At 37.7% G+C, this 18,168-nt stretch overlaps 2 protein-coding genes and 1 long non-coding RNA gene across 5 annotated transcripts in view; 2 read left to right on the top strand and 1 right to left on the bottom strand.

Annotated features, from left to right (window-relative positions):
- LOC122656190 (PH, RCC1 and FYVE domains-containing protein 1-like) overlaps positions 1 to 11,290 on the top strand; it is a 45,835-nt gene extending 34,545 nt beyond the window's left edge. For all 3 annotated transcript variants that reach the window (XM_043850660.1, XM_043850659.1, XM_043850661.1), the window contains 2 exons: positions 3,847 to 4,139; positions 10,925 to 11,290. In XM_043850660.1, the coding sequence (XP_043706595.1) occupies positions 3,847 to 4,139; positions 10,925 to 11,078 (447 nt within the window). In that variant the 3' untranslated portion in view covers positions 11,079 to 11,290. The remainder of the gene's footprint in view (positions 1 to 3,846; positions 4,140 to 10,924) is intronic.
- Positions 733 to 9,862, bottom strand: LOC122656191. Its single transcript, XR_006332057.1, has 3 exons — positions 9,851 to 9,862; positions 3,610 to 3,611; positions 733 to 794 (listed from the first exon to the last, which is right to left on the bottom strand). It is a non-coding gene; the product is annotated as an uncharacterized LOC122656191 (long non-coding RNA).
- A 3,899-nt stretch (positions 11,291 to 15,189) lies between the features above and the next one.
- The window catches only part of LOC122654289 (proline-, glutamic acid- and leucine-rich protein 1), a 42,292-nt gene continuing 39,313 nt past the window's right edge, over positions 15,190 to 18,168 (top strand). Inside the window, exons 1-3 of the mRNA XM_043848308.1 lie at positions 15,190 to 15,416; positions 15,450 to 15,517; positions 16,073 to 16,189. Coding sequence (XP_043704243.1) covers positions 15,218 to 15,416; positions 15,450 to 15,517; positions 16,073 to 16,189 — 384 coding nt within the window. The 5' untranslated portion in view covers positions 15,190 to 15,217. The remainder of the gene's footprint in view (positions 15,417 to 15,449; positions 15,518 to 16,072; positions 16,190 to 18,168) is intronic.

The following is an 18,168-nucleotide window of genomic DNA, read 5'->3' as shown; positions in this document are numbered from 1 at the left end:
AAGCTTTTACTTTTAAATATATCTTGATTGTCCAATATGATGGTTGGGGCCTGGGCTTGCATTCTCAGGCTCCTCAAAGGAGGTTTCCTGTGGCTCAAGTTCAGGACCTCAGGTTCCCCAAAAAGATATCAAACAATTTTACTTGTAATCACTCTTATCACTCTAGCCGGCACTGAGGAAAACAGGCTGCCATCACCCATAACACGAGAGAAACATGACCCACTGCAATCACTCTCTATTGTCATCCACTCTGTAACTATATATACACCACTGACAACTCACATGTGTACAGTGGGTATGTTTCCGCGGCCCCACGGAACACTCTATCTCTCTGGTGGCTATGACTCTCCACCGGCATGGTGCAGTCTATTTATTTACCCTCAAACACTCCCTTCAATTATACTCTTTCAATAAACACATGCTTTAAATATAACATGTCAATACTCATGTAAAAGCATCTAGGCAATAATGACTAGCCCTTAGGCATCACTTTCACAATTATACATCATATAAAACAATATTTATCTGCACTAAACATTACTCACATCACCTCAAGTCACCTTACACCTACTTATTTCAGCAATAACAAGCATTCTAAACAAAAGACAAGTCAAGCACACCAAACCCCAGTGGTGTGCACCCACTATATTCCACTTACTTCGATCTGTGAACGTGTTAATTCAACCCTCCAAATTCCAAGTACTCAAATTAGTCACAACGCCATCTTTGGATCTTGTGCCCCACAATCTGCACAAACATGATTATCACTTTTACGCAATAGTTCTTTTAGCTTTCTGATATTACTAGTGTACCAAAGTTCCCACAGATTGAGAAGTCTCAACGGAATCCGATCTTAGATCCCAAGCAACCCTAAAAAAAATCAAATCTGAATTCTGTACAGTATACTAACCTGGTATGTTATTCTTCCTTCTTCTATTTCTCTTGGTTTTCTTTCTTTTTTTCTCCTCTCTCTCTCTCTCTCTCTCCCTCTCTCATGTTTCTCTTCCCCCCCCCCTTTCTTTTCTTTTAGGACTTATCTCTCTCGATCATTAATTTCCTACTTTATCTCTACTTTCTATCTCTAGTTTGACTAGGACCCAACTCCTTTTCATGCATGGGGTTTATCCCATTCTTGCACGATTCAGAATCCCCCCCTTACACGATTGTTAGTTATGTTGGGGCCCACCATTGTCTTAAAAATATAGACAAAAAACTTAACAATAATATCCTCTTAAGGCTTATAAGACTTGAACCTTAGACCTCTTATCAACTAGAGTCACAACCACTAAACGAACAATTCAATTGTTTACTAAATCCACAAATCAATTCAAATAAAAGAACTAAAGCACTCTTTTATTCTAAGTATCTTATTTACCATTATGCCATCCAATACTAGATTACAACTAAGATTAAATTCTGCACATAATGATATTAAGGAAAGAATAATTATAAATTTACGGAATTGACCTTAAGGTGTAAAATTATGAAAAATACCCCTGGGCAAATATTTAAACTCTTTTAGGTTTTCAAATTCTGGGGTATTACATCCTCCCCTTACAAAATTTCGTCCTCGAAATTTCACGTATCTCCATTGTCAAACAAATGTGGATAGCGAGTTCTCATCTCGTCCTTGCGCTCCCAATTTGTTTCCTGCATCAAATGATTTCCCCATAGCACCTTCACCAATGGTATTGTCTTGCTCCGCAACACTTGCTCCTTGCGTTCTACTATTTGAACCAGCGCCTCCTTATAAGTCAAATCCTTCTTCAACTAAAGTGATTCATAACTCAAAACATGCGAAAGATCCGTCATATACTTCTTCAACATTGATACATAAAATACATCATGCACACCAGATAAGGAAGGCGATAGACCAAGTTGATATGCCACTGGTCCAATCCTTTTGAGGATTTCAAATGGTCCAATGTATCTAGGGCTCAACTTTCCCTTCTTCCCAAACCTCATCGCTCCCTTCATAGGAGCAATTCGAGAAACACCATATCACGTACCTCAAACTCAAGTTTCTTCTTTTGACTGTCGGCGTAACTCTTCTGTCTACTTTGTGCTGCATTGATATGCCTTCGAATCAATTCTATCTTCTCGCAAGTCCTCTGCAATATTTTAGGACCTAAAATCTTCCGCTTGCCACTTCATCCCAATGGGCTGGAGATCTATACTTTTGTCCATATAAAGTCTCGTAAGGTGCCATCCCTATGGTGGCTTGGTAAATGTTATTATAGGAAAATTCCACTAGTGGCAAATGGTCCTCCCAGCTAACCTTGAGATCCAGTACAAAAGCTCTCAACATATCCTCCAAAGTCTGAATAGTCCGCTCCGACTGCCATCTGTCTGCGGGTGAATGGTTGTACTAAGGTCCACTCTTGTACCCATGGCATCCTGTAAACTACGCCAAAATAGTGACGTGAACCTTGGGTCTCGATTAGACACAATGGAGAATGTTACCCCATGCAGTCTGATAATTGCATCAATATACAACTGAGCCATTTCCTTCAAAGAATAAGTCATTCGTACGATGAGGAAATGTGCTTATTTTGTCAACCGATCCACAATCACCCAAATTGCATCGTGTCCCTTCTTTGTCTTTGGCAACAACGTAACAAAATCCATAGCAATATGCTCCTACTTCCATTTAGGGACGGGAAGTGGTTGCCGCATTCCCAATGGCCTCTGGTGTTCTGTCTTCACTTGCTGACAAGTCAGGCAATGTTCTACAAAACTAGCAATCTCTCTCTCCATGTTGTTCCACCAATATACACACTTCAAGTCATGACACATCTTTGTACTACCGAGGTGTGCAGTATAAGGAGTACAATGTGCTTCCTCCATAATTTCACTTTTCAAAACAACAACATCAGGTACACAAAGTCTTGTATTATACCTCAAGGTCCATCATTTGAGAGAACAAAATCGGGTTGTTTACCTTCCTTGATTTACACCAGTTTATGATCTCCATCTTGAGCAGCTTTAATCTTCTCAATCAGTGATGGCAGCGTAGTCAGACTCACTAATCTTCCTATACATCACCCACCCTCACTTCTAAGTCCAACTTCCGTAAGTCTTTGAGAATATGTCATTGTTTAGTTAAGAGGGCTGCAAAGTACCCCTGTGATTTTCTGCTTAAGGCATCCGCCACCACATTCGCTTTACCGGGTGGTAATTGATGACAACATCATAATCTTTGATAAACTCGAGCCATCGCCGCTGCCTCATGATTAATTCCTTTTGGGTAAAGATATACTTTAAACTCTTATGGTCGGTGTATATCTCGCACTTCTCACCATACAAGTAATGCCTCCAAATCTTCAAAACAAACACCACCGTTGCCAACTCCAAGTCATATGTCGGATAATTCTTCTCATATGGCTTCAACTGTCGCGACGCATAAGCCACCACCTTGCCATGCTGCATTAAGACACAGCCAAGATGACCAAGGCGGTTATTAACTTCTGTTTCAGCTCTTGGAAGCTCGCTTCAAGGCACCCAGTTCAAGGCATCCATGGTGACGCCCAGGTGACCAAGGCGGTCACCTTTTCTGCTTTTAGTTAGGCGACAGCACGCCTTGGACCTGCACCTCTTCACCTAGGCAACGCCTTAACAACTATGCATATCAGTAAAACATTTTCCCCCTTTCTAATCCTTATACAATTTTGTATTGGTTTTCAACAAACCCCATAAAATAATTTACAGCAAAACAAACACAGCAGGGGGAAACTATGGAAGAACTGGGAAATGTCAGCCAGTTTTATTTTTTTTGCTTCCTGTTAGAGCTACACTTTTCCATTCATTACTCAATCTTCTAATGCCTGTTTGTGGTTATTCTGGCAGTTGAAGGACATGGCTGAAAGGGTATCTGAGGGATCTACTGCCAGAATTAGATCAGGTTCCACCGCCATGCAGACTGCCAGTATTCCAAGTCCTATTATTAATGAGAGCCGTTTAAGCAGCCTCAATTCTCCGGAACTTGAGTCTAATGGTCTTTCAGTAGATCCACTCTCATGCAATGGAACCAAGACCCAAACTGATCCAGCAGAATGGGTGGTACAAGATGAACCAGGCGTGTACATAACTGTTTCCTCCTTGCCAGGAGGTGGTAGAGAACTCAAGCGGGCACGCTTCAGGTATGAACAGGCTACATGTTTTATGTTATATTTCACTGGTAATTGACTTTTTTTTTTGTATTCAACTGATCGTTCTATTTATGCGATACTACTGTGAAGGATATAGGTCAGCACATCTAATAGAGAGTGTGATGCCTTGGATCTAACTAAATCTGTATCCCTTTAGGAGGTTCAGTTTTTCTGTTTATCGCTCAGCCATTTTAAAGCAGGTCAGATTTGGTCTAACTAATCCTATCCAGATATGGTAAAACCTTAAATTGGTGATGCTGGAGTATCTCTATATTAATTTTGTTAGTTGCTACTTTACTAAATCATTTTTTTACTTATTGGAAATTTACTATCATAGTCCAAGATGTATTACTTACAGTAAAGGGAAAATCTTTGTTCTAACCGAAGTTGGTGAAAAAATAAGTTGTAACCCTACTTTTTTGCCCTTTTAGTATAACACATTTCTTCTTTCAATAAGGGTCTAATCCTGTCATTTCACTTGTTTACTTGAAAAGTGTATAAGACAATGACAGCTTTTGAGAATGACATAATGGTAAGTCACTATCAAATTATTTTGAAAACTCTTTTTTACCCGACTTAAGCATGCAAAACAATGACAGTTTTTGAGAATGACATAATGGTAAGTCACTTTCAAATTATTTTGAAAATGTTTTTTTACCCCAACTTAAAGAACTTTTGAGAATAAGACAATGGGGCAATTAAAAGTAGGTTACTTCTCAATTCACCACTTTGGTTACAACCATAGTTTGAAATCTCGCGATATCTCGGTATCTCGGGCTGGTCGAGATATCTGAAATATTCCGAAATTTTGCCGAAATATGGAATTTTTTCTGCCATATTTCGGCACTCCATCTCAGTGGGTTTTTGGCCATATGAAGGCCTGATACTTCATGTACACCCTTATTTAAGCTAAATAAACACATTTCAACCTTCATATTGCAAAAAAAAAAACTCAAAGTGGTGTTTTGGGTTTGCACCCTTGATTGATAGTATACGGTCAGACCCTGATGTTCAAATTGTTAAATACACATTGTTTAAGTAATATACCGAAATATCACGAAATATACCGAAATTTGGACTTTTTTCATTTTGTATGGTCATCTCGTCTCGGCAGTGTCGAGATATCCGAAATATACCGAAATATCGGCGATATATCGCGAGATTTTGAACCATGGTTACAAGAAGATGCACCCTACAGTAAATTATGACTACTATATGTAGTAAGTTTAACATCTACTAATTTATAGTCTGATTTTTACTGTTTTTAGTAAGTTTATGTCGTTTTAGGAGTTCAGTTTAGTTAAATCCTAGTGGTATTAAGTAGTATGTTAGTTCCATTTTCAAGTTAGACTTGGATGGGATGTTAGGATTAGGTAAATCCAAACAAGTAGGATAGGTTGATAGATAGGGTTCTCTACTAATGAGGCTTGATGGTCAAAAATCCTAAGATCTTTTTCGATGAACAGCTCCTTATCATTCTCTTCCTTCTTTAATTCTCCGCAGTTCTGATTTGTAGCTTCTATTCCTAGTTGGGTCCTATCAGCATGCACCCTAATTGTAAAAATTGTATTTAATGGCCTCCATTACAAGTTGGGGTTGACAAAGCTGTGTGTGAGTTTAATCAACCTAAAATTTAGATATCAGAAGATTGTCCTTTGTTTGAAATTGAGCGATTGAAGCTTCACAATGGGTGTACACTTGATGATCACCATTTCATCAAGAAGATAGAATTTGAAGATAAAGGTGGTCAGAATCAAGAGAAATATGCTGCTCTGATTGGTTTGAGTTTGCAGGAGGTAGGATTCAAGCTAAAGTCTAGTGAAGAAAAGCCTGTGGATGCATCATGAATGTGAAAAAAAATCTAAAAGCTGGTCTTCTGTTTTGTATGTTATACAAAGTTCAGATATCTTTGTAAAACATGCGAACACATATTCTTGTCTATTACCTTACATAGAAAATTTTAGATGCCTCGGTCATGATCCTGTGAGTTCTATTGCATAACTGGTTTCTATCTTCTTTATTCCCAATCTGCCCCCAATATTTTTTTGTTGCTGTTCATAATATTCCCAAACCAGCGTCCTCTGATCGATATTATATTATTATTATCCTATGAAAAGTTTAGATGGCCGGGTTACAATACCATGAGTTCTATTTCCATGTCTATTTTCTGTTTTTTTTTAATATATATATCAAACTCTCTGTATCTCTTTTTCCTATTTTAAAATTCCCAAACTTCCCTCAGACTAACAAAGAGAATGATGGTATCCCATCCCTTCTCATAGGCATTCTAATGCTTTACTCTAGTTTCTGATTGTCTTTGCCTAAACTGCCCTTCACTACAAATATATTATCATTGTTGCCCCTTTACTACCTTTATATATTATGGGGAAATCTCTTTCTTTTTTGGGGGTGAATAAATAATTCATTACCAAGTGAAAAAAAAGAACAAGGAGCCCCGAACGAAGGGGAAGAGACAACAAACGATGGGCAATCCTAATGATACAACAATATGATTGTTCCTTGGGGAGTCATTACAACAGGAGTTTGAGACCGAAGACAACTTGCTTCTGACTTCAAAAGAGATGCAGTCCAATATCGGCTGGAAGGATCCGGAACTGGGGGACCATTTCCTGAGATTGCGCTCCATCCAAATGTGGTTAATGGTAACACTAAAGGCAAGCTTGCCCACTATCTCACAGGTTGATTTATTGGCAAAAGTCATAACTACCCCCTCTGGAATGGAAGAATCCTCCATCCCCTTGGCCAGCATTTTCCAAGGATTCCTTTCCAAATGGAAGAGTAAAAGAGGTGGTACATGTCTTCTGAAGCATTCCAACAAAGGCAGTAGGAGGGGGATACCAGAATCTGACGGTGGATGAGAAAAGACTGCGTTGGGAGGCAGTTGGAGAGGGCCCTCCAACGAGGGATGTGGCTCTCGAACCACACTAATTTACGCCAAGGGGACAATCAGCCACGAGCACAGATGAAGTCCCAAGCTGCTTTGGAGCTGAAAATACCGGAGGAAAATGTAGACCAAACAACACCATCTCCCCTACCATTAGGTTTTCTGGCAATGGAAGGTAGGGCATCCCAGACAATGGATAGCAGCAGGGGAGAGGAAGGAGTTGAGGGAGGCCCAGTCATCCTGACTAATGATGTCTACCACCGTGGCCTGTGTAGGAAGGCCCGAATTGTAGATGGCTCTGGCACCAACATCATGGAGGAGAACACCCAAGGATTGCCAATGATCAAGCCAGAGTAAGGTAGAGGCAACATCATCATTGTGGCTGGAAATGGCCCTTAGAGCAATAGGCCAAAGATTCAAGATCTTACGCCAAACCCAAGCAGCATCAGAGATGGAAGGAGCAGTCCTTGCGAAGAAGCCCGGAGAAGACCAAATCAACCCAAACGCTTTTCTTCTTGGCCCCAAGTTTCCAGATCAGCTTGAGAATACCAGTTGAGTTATCTTTTGATTCTACGCAAGCCGAGACCTCCTTCATCCTTGGAAAGACAAACAACAGCTGGTAGGGTGAAAGAATCAAGAGGTTCAGCTCCTTTCCAAAGGAAGGCAAACATGAGAGACTCTAACCCCTTGATGGTTTACTGATGTAACCCAAAGATGCTGGACCAAGACCAATAGATGTATGATTGCTGGAGGACAGAACTGATCAGAACCAAGCGGCCTTGTTTAGGGGGAATCTCTTTTACTCAGCCCAGTTTAGGGAAAGGATGGTTGATCTTGATGGCTCCGACCATTGGTTATATAGAGCACCTACTAGCTAGTCTATATCTCAAACTTCATAACTTATATCAATTATATGGCTCACAATCTAGTTGATTCTCTATCTTGCGTTTTAAGCTGTCAAATTATAATCAAATCAATAGACATATGACTCGGAATTTCTACCTGTTGGATAGATAGAAGTCCATATTGATTGACCATCTATGAAGTTTCAAGGTCAAAGTCATTCATATGGCACATCATTTATTGCTTCTTTTCACTAACTATCCAGCTCCTGATCAAGATTGACCTGTTGATCATGGCACATGGTGTAATGTCTTTGGGCTGAAACTTACGATATAATTCCAGACCAAAGTTAGTCATATGACCACAAATTTTGAGATCCAAGTATCCAACTATCATTCCACATGACAGATTTTTAGGACCTTTTAGGAAAGGGTTCTTAAATGACTAATAGTTCATGTAGGAAAAATGCACCCATTGTTATTTAGGGTCACTATTCATGTCACAAAGGTTTGTGATGTGAGTCATGGCACAAAACCATAACATTCACAAACATGGGCAGGTCCATATGATAAGGACTCCACACCTATCTCATTCACGAAATTTCAGCTCAAAACAAATAGGGGAAAAGTGATAAAATTAAGTTAAAAGTGCGTTTAAATTTCAGAAATGCCACTAGATTCCTTAATAGTGAAACAGCACTCTTCTAATTTATGAAACTTTAAACTCACTATTTATGCCCTTCCCATGCTTATTTCATGCTTACATGAGGTATATGACAAAGTTTTGTGACAAAAGGATTTCCCCTACTATTTATTAGGGAGTATTTTTACTGCCCCCTAAACTTCACCTATAATTATAAACCCTAGTGATGCAGAATTATCACCAAACTGGGCTTCTTTTATTAGGAATAAGTCTAGGGTTGTGATATATATAAATGTTGGGCCTTTGATCCCAAGGGTTTTCTATGTAATAGGCCACTTTAATGAGCCTAAACTAGAGGTATATAAGTTGCATACAAGATAAGCCCAATAGTTAGTTTATTTTTATGTTTTTTAATTGAACCAGTTCAAATTGGTTGCATCCAATTGGTTCAATTTAAGTGATCATGTGACTTGGTTAAGTGGTCATGTGACAACTTAAGTGGTCATGTGATGTAAGTTGGGCTGGATTAGGACTCTATGAGTCCAACCATGTTTTGGGTCTATTTCCTTTAGTATTTTAGTTTCCTAGTTAGTTTAAGTTACCCAATAGGTCAAGGATTGGGTTAGGCCTTTCCTTTTTAGAGTAAAAGTCTATTTTTTAGTCTTTTATACAAGGTTGTAAGGGGTCAAAGCCTTGCATACGAATTTTGATTAATGAAAAAGCTTTATGTTTTCTGCCTTTGTTGCTGCTGTTGCTCCTTGTGGATCTCAAGGTGGAAAGGGATCGGTGTACTCCGGTTGACTCCTTACGCCGTGACGGCTGGGGGGATCTCTCACTGAAGGTGGTTCCATCCTTCTTGGTTCAAGCTGCTGCCGGTGGATTCCTACTGTGAGTTTGAATTTTTAAATTCTGTTTTCATTCCTTTTCCTTCCCCCCAATCGATCCCCTTTTAGTTTTGCTTGAATTCCATTAAACTCTAGGTCTTGCTGCTCAGCCATATTCGTACATCAAAACCCTAATCCCCTCATCCTTCATTAATTTCCCCAAAACCCATAGTCGATCCTGACTCACTGCCCAGTTTTACAGAATTTTTAAAACACTTAAAACTCTATAATACCTACATTATTATAGTCCTATAAACCTGCCTAGCCATACCCCCTAAGCCCCCCTTCCATTATCCTAACCTAAGCCTTAGATTTGACCGAAAACTGCAATTCTGTCCAACTGAAACTGCAGAACCAACAGCCCCGTAGTTCCTTGTTATTTGTCCTGGTTTAATTGGCTTCTAGTAGGGCTTTACCCTATCTAGAACTACATTACCTAGTCTATACTTCGGCGTTTGTAGCCAGTTAAAGAAAAGCTTGTTACAAACACTTTCTTGAAGTTTTTAATTGACACAGTGGGTGGTAAAGGACACTGAATTCACCAGCAACACAGATTATCCCACAGTAAGCCAGATTGGAGTAATAAGAGGGCATCAATATCTCTCTCTCTCTCTCTCTCGCTCTCACTCTCTCTTTTATGGCCAGTGGTTTCATGGGTTCATTTGCCATCTGCTCTGCCTAGGATGGTGACAGCAGCAAAGTGTTCTATAGTGTGCATTGGCAATCAACAATGCTACATGGCTTTCATGCCAAATTGGCCACAGGGTGATAAGGGATCCCGATTTTAGGGGTTTATGGTTATTCTTGTTCATTACTTAATATCAAGAGTGCCCTTATTTATTATTCTTATACTGAGACTATCCTTAAGTGATGAAGAAAATAACACCCTTATAAGTTATCTTATCTTGCCAAAACCACCCTTACCAAAAGCTATACCAAAATACTACTACTTTAATCTAATAATAACGATACTATATATTCTTTACACCTCCATAGGTGCATTTAGAACTCGTAACCCTTCTTTTGATTGCCCCTTTGTCTTATTCTCAAAAGTTCTTTAAGTGAGGAGTAAAAACAGGTTTTCAAAATAATTTGAAAGTTTGCTTACCTTTATGTCATTTTCAAGAGTTGTCATTGTTTCACACATTTTTCGAGTACACCTGTGAATTGACAGGATTTTACCCTCACTGAAAGAAGCGTGTTATACTAAGAGGGCAAAAAAATATAGTTACAAATTATTTGACATCTTAAGGGGTTTCATTAAGAAAATCCTTTTTAACAACAGAAGCATATGATATTCATTCCTCTGGCTCATGCAATGCATGTGCCCTAAACTATTGTTCAGTAGTTGGAACTTGGAAAGGGAATACCTAGATGTAAGCATATTTCATTCATATTTGTCAGAATAGGTTGATGCAATGATATCTAATTAGGTAGTCGGTAGTCCTATTGTTTCAATAAGCTGACATTTAGTTTACTCATACACTTGGATGCCCCTACAGTCGAAAACGTTTCAGTGAGAAACAAGCAGAGAAGTGGTGGACTGAAAACAAGGCAAAGGTATACCAGCGACATAACATCCGGAGTAAGGGGAAATCAAGAGCAGGCCCACCATCAGTGTCTCCAGAAGAAAAACATGGCAACAAGGTTGGCTGACACTATGATATAAAAGACCTTTCACTCTACGACGAATTGTAAATCCTAATCCTCTTCTATCTTTTTCCACTCATCGGAGGAGTTTGGCACACTTGAAGAACCCCCACATCAGAGTGTGGCATGTAGGTTGGGATGTAAGAAAGCAAACTTATTGTAAAGATGTGGACATTCTGCAGCTAGTGGCTATATTGAGTTTGCTTTTGTGTTTTCCATTCTACCAAGTCCACCAGGCTCTCTGCAATTTTCAACTGAGGCAATTATCCACAGCATTTCTTGTTTCCACTTCTTTTCACTTGGCTTTTATCTCTTTGTAAGAATTACTTGTTGGAAGAAAATGAAAGTTACTCTTTGTTTATTGCTTATGGAAGGCAAGTAGGCAGGAATCATAGTGTGGTTGGACAGGCAGCTGTTTTTGGTGATCACTAATGTTTCTTCTCTCTCTCTCTCTCTCTCCTTTTTCTGAGGGACGGTGGAAGTGCAGCAAATTTGACAGTAATGGTAAGTGGTAACTTGGAAAACTTATCAACTGTTTCAGGGCCATGGTCTTGTTGCTTTCCACTTTACAAGGGAAGGTTAAATACCAGACTATTGATGATACTTAACATACACTTGAATGGAAAAGTTGGCGTGAACTTGGGATTCTATTTCTGGTGAATTCTAATTCATCACTTGTCAACAGATTTTGGATTAGCCTCCTAAGAAGTACTAATGTAAATGAATTAGGCAAAGAATGATATTTGGATCCGAATCAAACAGTTAATCCTATAGATTTTTCATACATTCTCTAAATATTTCCCTTAATCTTCTAAGTGTCTCCCTAATATAAAACCTATATGGTTATCTGAAATATTATTCATTCACCCAAAAAAAAATCGAGTGGTTTTCAGTCACTCTCTTATTATTTCATACCATGGCTCATTAATATTATTCAGGATTTTAGTTCACGGTATTGGGACCGGTATCAGTCACCACAACTACTTGTTCGTATCAATTCGTACCAGGCCAATACATAATCAAAAAGTCATTTTTTCACCAAAAATCTAGGGTTCAAGCCGAACCATCGATACCATACCAATTAGGTACCTGTATGGTACTGGGCACGATACGGATCGGCCAATATGCCCGATCCAATACCGATTCCTAAAACCATGGTAAAAAACTAATCTAGTTAACTGAAATATTATTTTATAATCTGAGACGGTTTTCAATTACTACCTCTCATCATTTCGTAGAATGACTCATTAGTATTATTCGAGGTTTTAGTTCACGGTATTGGGACTGATATCAGACACTACCAATACCGCTTTGTATCGAATGTAACGATCTGTATCTGGCCGATATAGGATCAACAAAATATTTTTTTTCCTCACCAAAAATCTAGGATTCAAGCTGAATCACCGATATTGTACTGGTCAGGTTCGGTATCAGACACAAAATGAATTGGCCAATATAGCCAATCCGATATCAATTCTTAAGATCCTGATTTTATTCTTGTGGGAAAAAAACTCTATGTGGGAGTGTGGCCTACTCCCATAAGTCTATCTCTCTCCTCCCCATATGAAAAGACACCTATGCCCTCTTGTTTTGAGGAAGAGAGATATAGACATATGGGAGTGTTGGCGTAGAATATACTCCCGGGAAGAAAACTACTTCCCAATCTTTTATAGTTAATACAACTTTGATTTTTACCCAAAAATAAATAAAATACAACTTTAATTATTATCTTTATTTTTATGAGTCATCATCGCAATATTTTTCTTCCATTCATCTAGCATTTTGTATGCTTATAATCTTATTAAATGACTTTGTTAGTCAAGTTATTCCATTAATTCCTAAATTCTTTTAAATCTTTATTGGAATATTATCTACACCTACAATTTTATGTATTTGAATCTTCTTTAAGGTATTGTTTCTTTTAGATACCTTAATTTATATACTTAAGATTTGTGGTTTTGTAAAGGTTATTGCTATCTTCTAAATCACTATTGCTTATATTGTTTCAATTCTTCAATCTCCTTATTTGTTTGTTAAAACATTTTCCATCCTCTTCTTTAATGTATCTAACATCGGTGAATCTCTATTCATCTTTCTCCCTTATTTTAGCTAGTGCATACAAATATAATGCTCATCATCCTTAATGCTTAATTTGTTATATTGAATCTTATGTTTCTTAGTTCTTAGGTTTGTGACTAATTTCTTAGCTTCATTTAAACAATTTTATAATTTTAAAAATCTTTTTCTTTTCCTTCTTTTGACAAATTTAAAAATAGATTTATAGTTTTTAAGAAATGTTTAAATTTCATCATCCCACCGTCAAGTTTTAGATTATTCTTATAACATAAAATTATTTCTAAATGCAAAATGAAAATCTAATGATAGAGAATAGAAAAATACTTGCATAGAAAAAGTACAAAAAATTATGAAAAATGTCCTTATATGGAGTCTAGCTTCAAGAACCCTATTATTGATGCCCCTTTGAGTATGATATATGCGTACATAATGAAATTAGGAACATTGAACATGTAATTTATCATAGAATTCTCATAAAACAAAACTCTAAAATTGCAAATGAATTGAAAAAAAAAGTTTAATATATAATTATGAATCATTCCCATACATACATAGAAACCTAGATCTAGCATATAGACCCTATCAAATGGGATAAAGAGATCAATGCAACTTATGTAATCAAAGCATGACAAAAACCTAAAGATATTAGACAGAAAAACAAAAGAAAACATGTTCAAAAGTTAAGACAAATTTAAATATAAAAGAATTTTTTTTTAAACTATATAGTTTTCGATCGTGTGGCCCCTGTGCCTAAACACGAGAGAGCAAAATTACCACCCGCTCCCTATAAAATAAAAAAATCTCATTTATATTGATGCCTCTGCACATGCTCTTATTGGCTCATGTGTTGGTGCAGCGCTATGCGACCATGCAACGATCTATTGTCCTGAATCATAGATAGCTATATTTCAGAATGATGTACCTATAGATAGATGGAAGTTTGTTGGATAACATGAAAGAGAGAGGCATTACATTAGAATTTATAGTGAAATTATTGGTAAATCAATTATAGAGCAGTGAAAGAGATATTAATCAACCAATGAAAATACAACAAATATTGAAAAAAAAGAAAAAGAAAAAAGGCTATGTTTGGTAGTGTAGCTTCTGTGCTCAGATTTATTTATCATAAAATGACCATCCTACATCCATGAAAAACAGAAATCCCACCCTATTGATACTTCGACGTAAGGGTGTTAAACGGTCCGGTTTCGATTAAACGGTTCGATTTTGACTGCTTGAGGGTAGAAACCGTAACCAGACCGTTTAACTAAACAGTCTCATAATCAAAACCAGAACCGTTTAGTAAATGGTTTCGGTTAAACGGTTTTCAAATGGTTCTATACGGTTTTACACGGTTTCGGTTAGACGGTTCTATACACATTTACTATTCTATTTATTAATACTAGTTATTACTTATTACTTACCAAGTTATTAGTTTTTTTTCTTTCTTTTTTGAGAAAGGAAATCATTAATGAAGAAAAATGATTACTTATAGTAGTTGCTACTTGCTAGGTTTTGATTTTTTGTTTATAAAAAAAGCATAGTTGTTAGGTTTTTAAATAGTTAGATGATTTGGTTTTAATTGAATTATACGGTTTGAAAGTGTTGGATTAATCGATCTAAATCAAATCAAATCAAACCGATTAAACAAACGATGTCATTTATAAAATCATAATCGGACCATTTAACTAAATGGTCTGTCGATTTTGATTTAGACGGTTTGGAACGGTTTCGGTTTGGTTTTGAGTCTTTTGACACCCTTCGACGGTCGCTCCCGCAGTCCCGCTGCTCTCCTGTTATCTCCAACTTTCGAAGACTGCCCTTTACTTTCTCGCGCGTAAGCAGAAATCTAGATTTTACACTTCTCAGTCAAATTTACCCTTCCTAATCTCTGTGCAGTGTAAGAAATAAATCTGCACCTTAAAGTAATTTCAATGCCAATAAATAAACCACAAAGATTTCAGGGTTCAAGTGGAAAGGCCAACGGCTCCCGTGGTTAGGGTTTAACACAACTCTTCATCGTCGGTCGTCACTACTGTTGAAACCAGAGTTTGAGCATTCCACCTCCAATGGCGGGCTTCGGGCACGTTCAGAACATGTACGACATTAGTTTGAAACCTCGATTGCTTCGATCACTGATGAGAGATTATCTTCCTGACGAAAAACGTCCATCTCCTAGCCCTTCGAAGCTCTCAGACGTGGTTTCTGCAATCAAGACTCATGGCCTCCTACTCGAGTCTTTTCGAGAATCAGATGATCAAAAACAGAGTTCTGTTGGAGGACCAGATGATAAAAAACAGATTGATAAGTGGAAATCTGCTATCGATGCATGGGTTGAGCGGTTGCTGCTGCTCGTTTCAAGTAAAATGGTATTTACACTAACATATTGAACAATTACCAAGTCTATACTTCTTGTTGTTTGGTCTGGAAGTGACAGCACACTGCTGGGAGTTTTACACTTCCTCCATCTGATTTCTTCTTCTTCTTCTTCGCTCTCCCTCCCTCTCCCTCTCTTTGTGTGTCACTTTTACACATTCGTGAACTCTGCTAACACACATAAATCCGTGAAAACTAATTTGACTTTGAAGTTTTTTGACTGATTGGTACTTCGGTTTCATTTGGATAAAGCTGCCAAGGCAATTTCATTGGAAACAGAAATTTTTAATTTTGAGCCTTTTGGGGACAAAGAAATCTTCTTTGAAAGCATATTCTGACTATTAAGCTCAAGAAGCCGACCCCATTTAGTTGGGATAAGGTTGAGTTGTTGTTGTCTTTCGCTGTTTTTTGTATAAATTTAAAAAATGTTTTAAAGTGCCACTTATTCATCTGACCAAAAAGTCGTTTCCTTCTTGCTCTAACGAATGTTTACATTGTTTACTTAATTATTCAAATATTTATTAGTTAGTAGTTTCCTTGTGCTATAGCCAGATAAATGTTGGGCAGGAACCTGCTTGCTTGGTGTGACTTGTCAAGAATGCAGTGATGATCGGTTTCTAGCATCGTATTCTATTTGGTTCCAGAAGCTCATTTCACAAATCCAGGTTTTATTCTGTGGCTTTGTTCTCAGTTTTCTTTTTGTAATATTGGAAATCGTATGATATAGAAGAAGTGAAATAGTTTTCTCATGTGTTTCCGAGTTTCTCTTGTATATCTGTACGTTTGCAGATTTGGATTGCTCTAATGGTCCTTGGTCAGTGTTTACCAAATCTTAGTGTCCATAGACTAAAAGGTTAATGTTAGGGTTAACACGGTGGTACTGAGGAAGGTCTTTTCCGTTCGGAGGAAGTAGACAGTATAGACATGAATGTTGTGCGGTTCTTTAATCATAACTATCTCGTACAATAGGCCCAAGCAATAACCCTGGAGACATTCTCATTTCATCATAGGCTTGGATTCAAGAGATTAGTGGTGAAGAGTGGTTCTCTCATCATCATTACCTTGTGCAGGAGGCCTAGCAATAGCTTGTGGAGGTCTTTGAATTTCACTGGAAAAGAACAAGCCTTGGTATTGCCTATTACCTGTCAAAGCCTTACAGGTCTGCATTGCTGATGTAATAGCTTTTCTTTCTCCATTTATCTTTTCTAATGTATGAGCTAGGTAGCTTGGAGATGGACGATGGTGTTAGTGTTTGGCATGGAATCTGCTATGAAGACAGATGTTGGTGTCTGACAAGAGCAAGGGTACGGGGTGTCCCACATGGCAGAATTGAGAAACTGAAGTGTCTTTTTTACATAGGTTTTGAGTTTTGGCTTTCCTTGTTCAAAAGGTCTGCTTCGTATTTCTTATATTTTTTTTAGTGAAAATGATTTTTGTTATCTATTTCTATACCTACCAATAACTTTCATCATGCTCTGATAGAACCAAGAAGAAAGTAATATCCTAAAGCCTAATCTAAAAAAAGAGCTTTGAAACCCATCTGATTTGTCCATTATGGATAACATTATTCTTGCAGCCCACCTAAAAAAATCTGTCTTACACACAATTATTCTGTCATTCAGTCTAGCAATCGACCAATTCTTACCAAGGGTATAGAAGTAACTTCTTTAGAATTTGCTAATAGCTTCTCAATGCCTTAATCCTTAATTATATTATTGACTTTTTCAACTCTTTACAAGCTGATTGTACCATTTCTTCTGTGGGATCTGAAGATTCAGGACCACCCCTGCTCTGGTGGAATCTGTTTGTTGCAGTTCCGAACAACGATTGATTTTCTTTTGTTGAACCCTTGAAATCTGCTATCAAGGTGTATTGTTTTATTATCTGTCAAAAACTCATCCTCGATCTAGATATCCTTGTCATGTGTGAGTAGAGTTTTCAATATCTTGACCTATATGAATAGCCACCAAGAGAAGGAAACTTGTAGACTCTCTTTTTTACTTAATTGACAGGGAATAACTCAATTTGCATTTTTATATACACATTATACTGTTTGTTCTAGTGATTAAGTTATGATTTGCGTTACTCAAGGGCAGAGATAATCTCACACCCATTTTTTTTGTAGTTACCATTTTCAGGTGACTTTATTGTTATTTGGAATTTTTGTGACACAATTGTCATAAAGCTAATTTGAATATTAATTTGAGTTGCAATTTCTTGGGTGACTTTATGTCGTTATTGATCAATATACTGATAAAGCCAGTTTGAGCAAACAAAAGTATAGTTGTCAAAGCACTCAGTGACTCAAAGCGTTGGAGGGCCTTCCTAAGCGCTTAGGCGCTTAAGCAGTAGCTAGGTGGCACCTAGGTGACCTAAGCATGCATGAACGAATTTAGAACATGGATACAATTTCGTTCCCACTTCTCAAACCGAAAGGGACAAAAACCACGTGGCAGGGTTCATGGACACAATTGTCCACCTAAAGTCCCCTTTGGTGTTCTGTAAGTCTGTAGCGCAAGGACAAACAAGTTCACCCAGAATATATATTTTTTTTTGTTAAAACACACACAAATCGTAAGGGTAGTGTAGCGGAGGAGACGAGGAGTCGCATGACACACGGAGACATTCTTGTGACTGCTGGTTG

This window comes from Telopea speciosissima, chromosome 3, assembly GCF_018873765.1.
Source record: "Telopea speciosissima isolate NSW1024214 ecotype Mountain lineage chromosome 3, Tspe_v1, whole genome shotgun sequence".
NCBI lineage: Eukaryota > Viridiplantae > Streptophyta > Magnoliopsida > Proteales > Proteaceae > Telopea > Telopea speciosissima.
This window is presented reverse-complemented; position numbering and strand designations above follow the sequence as displayed.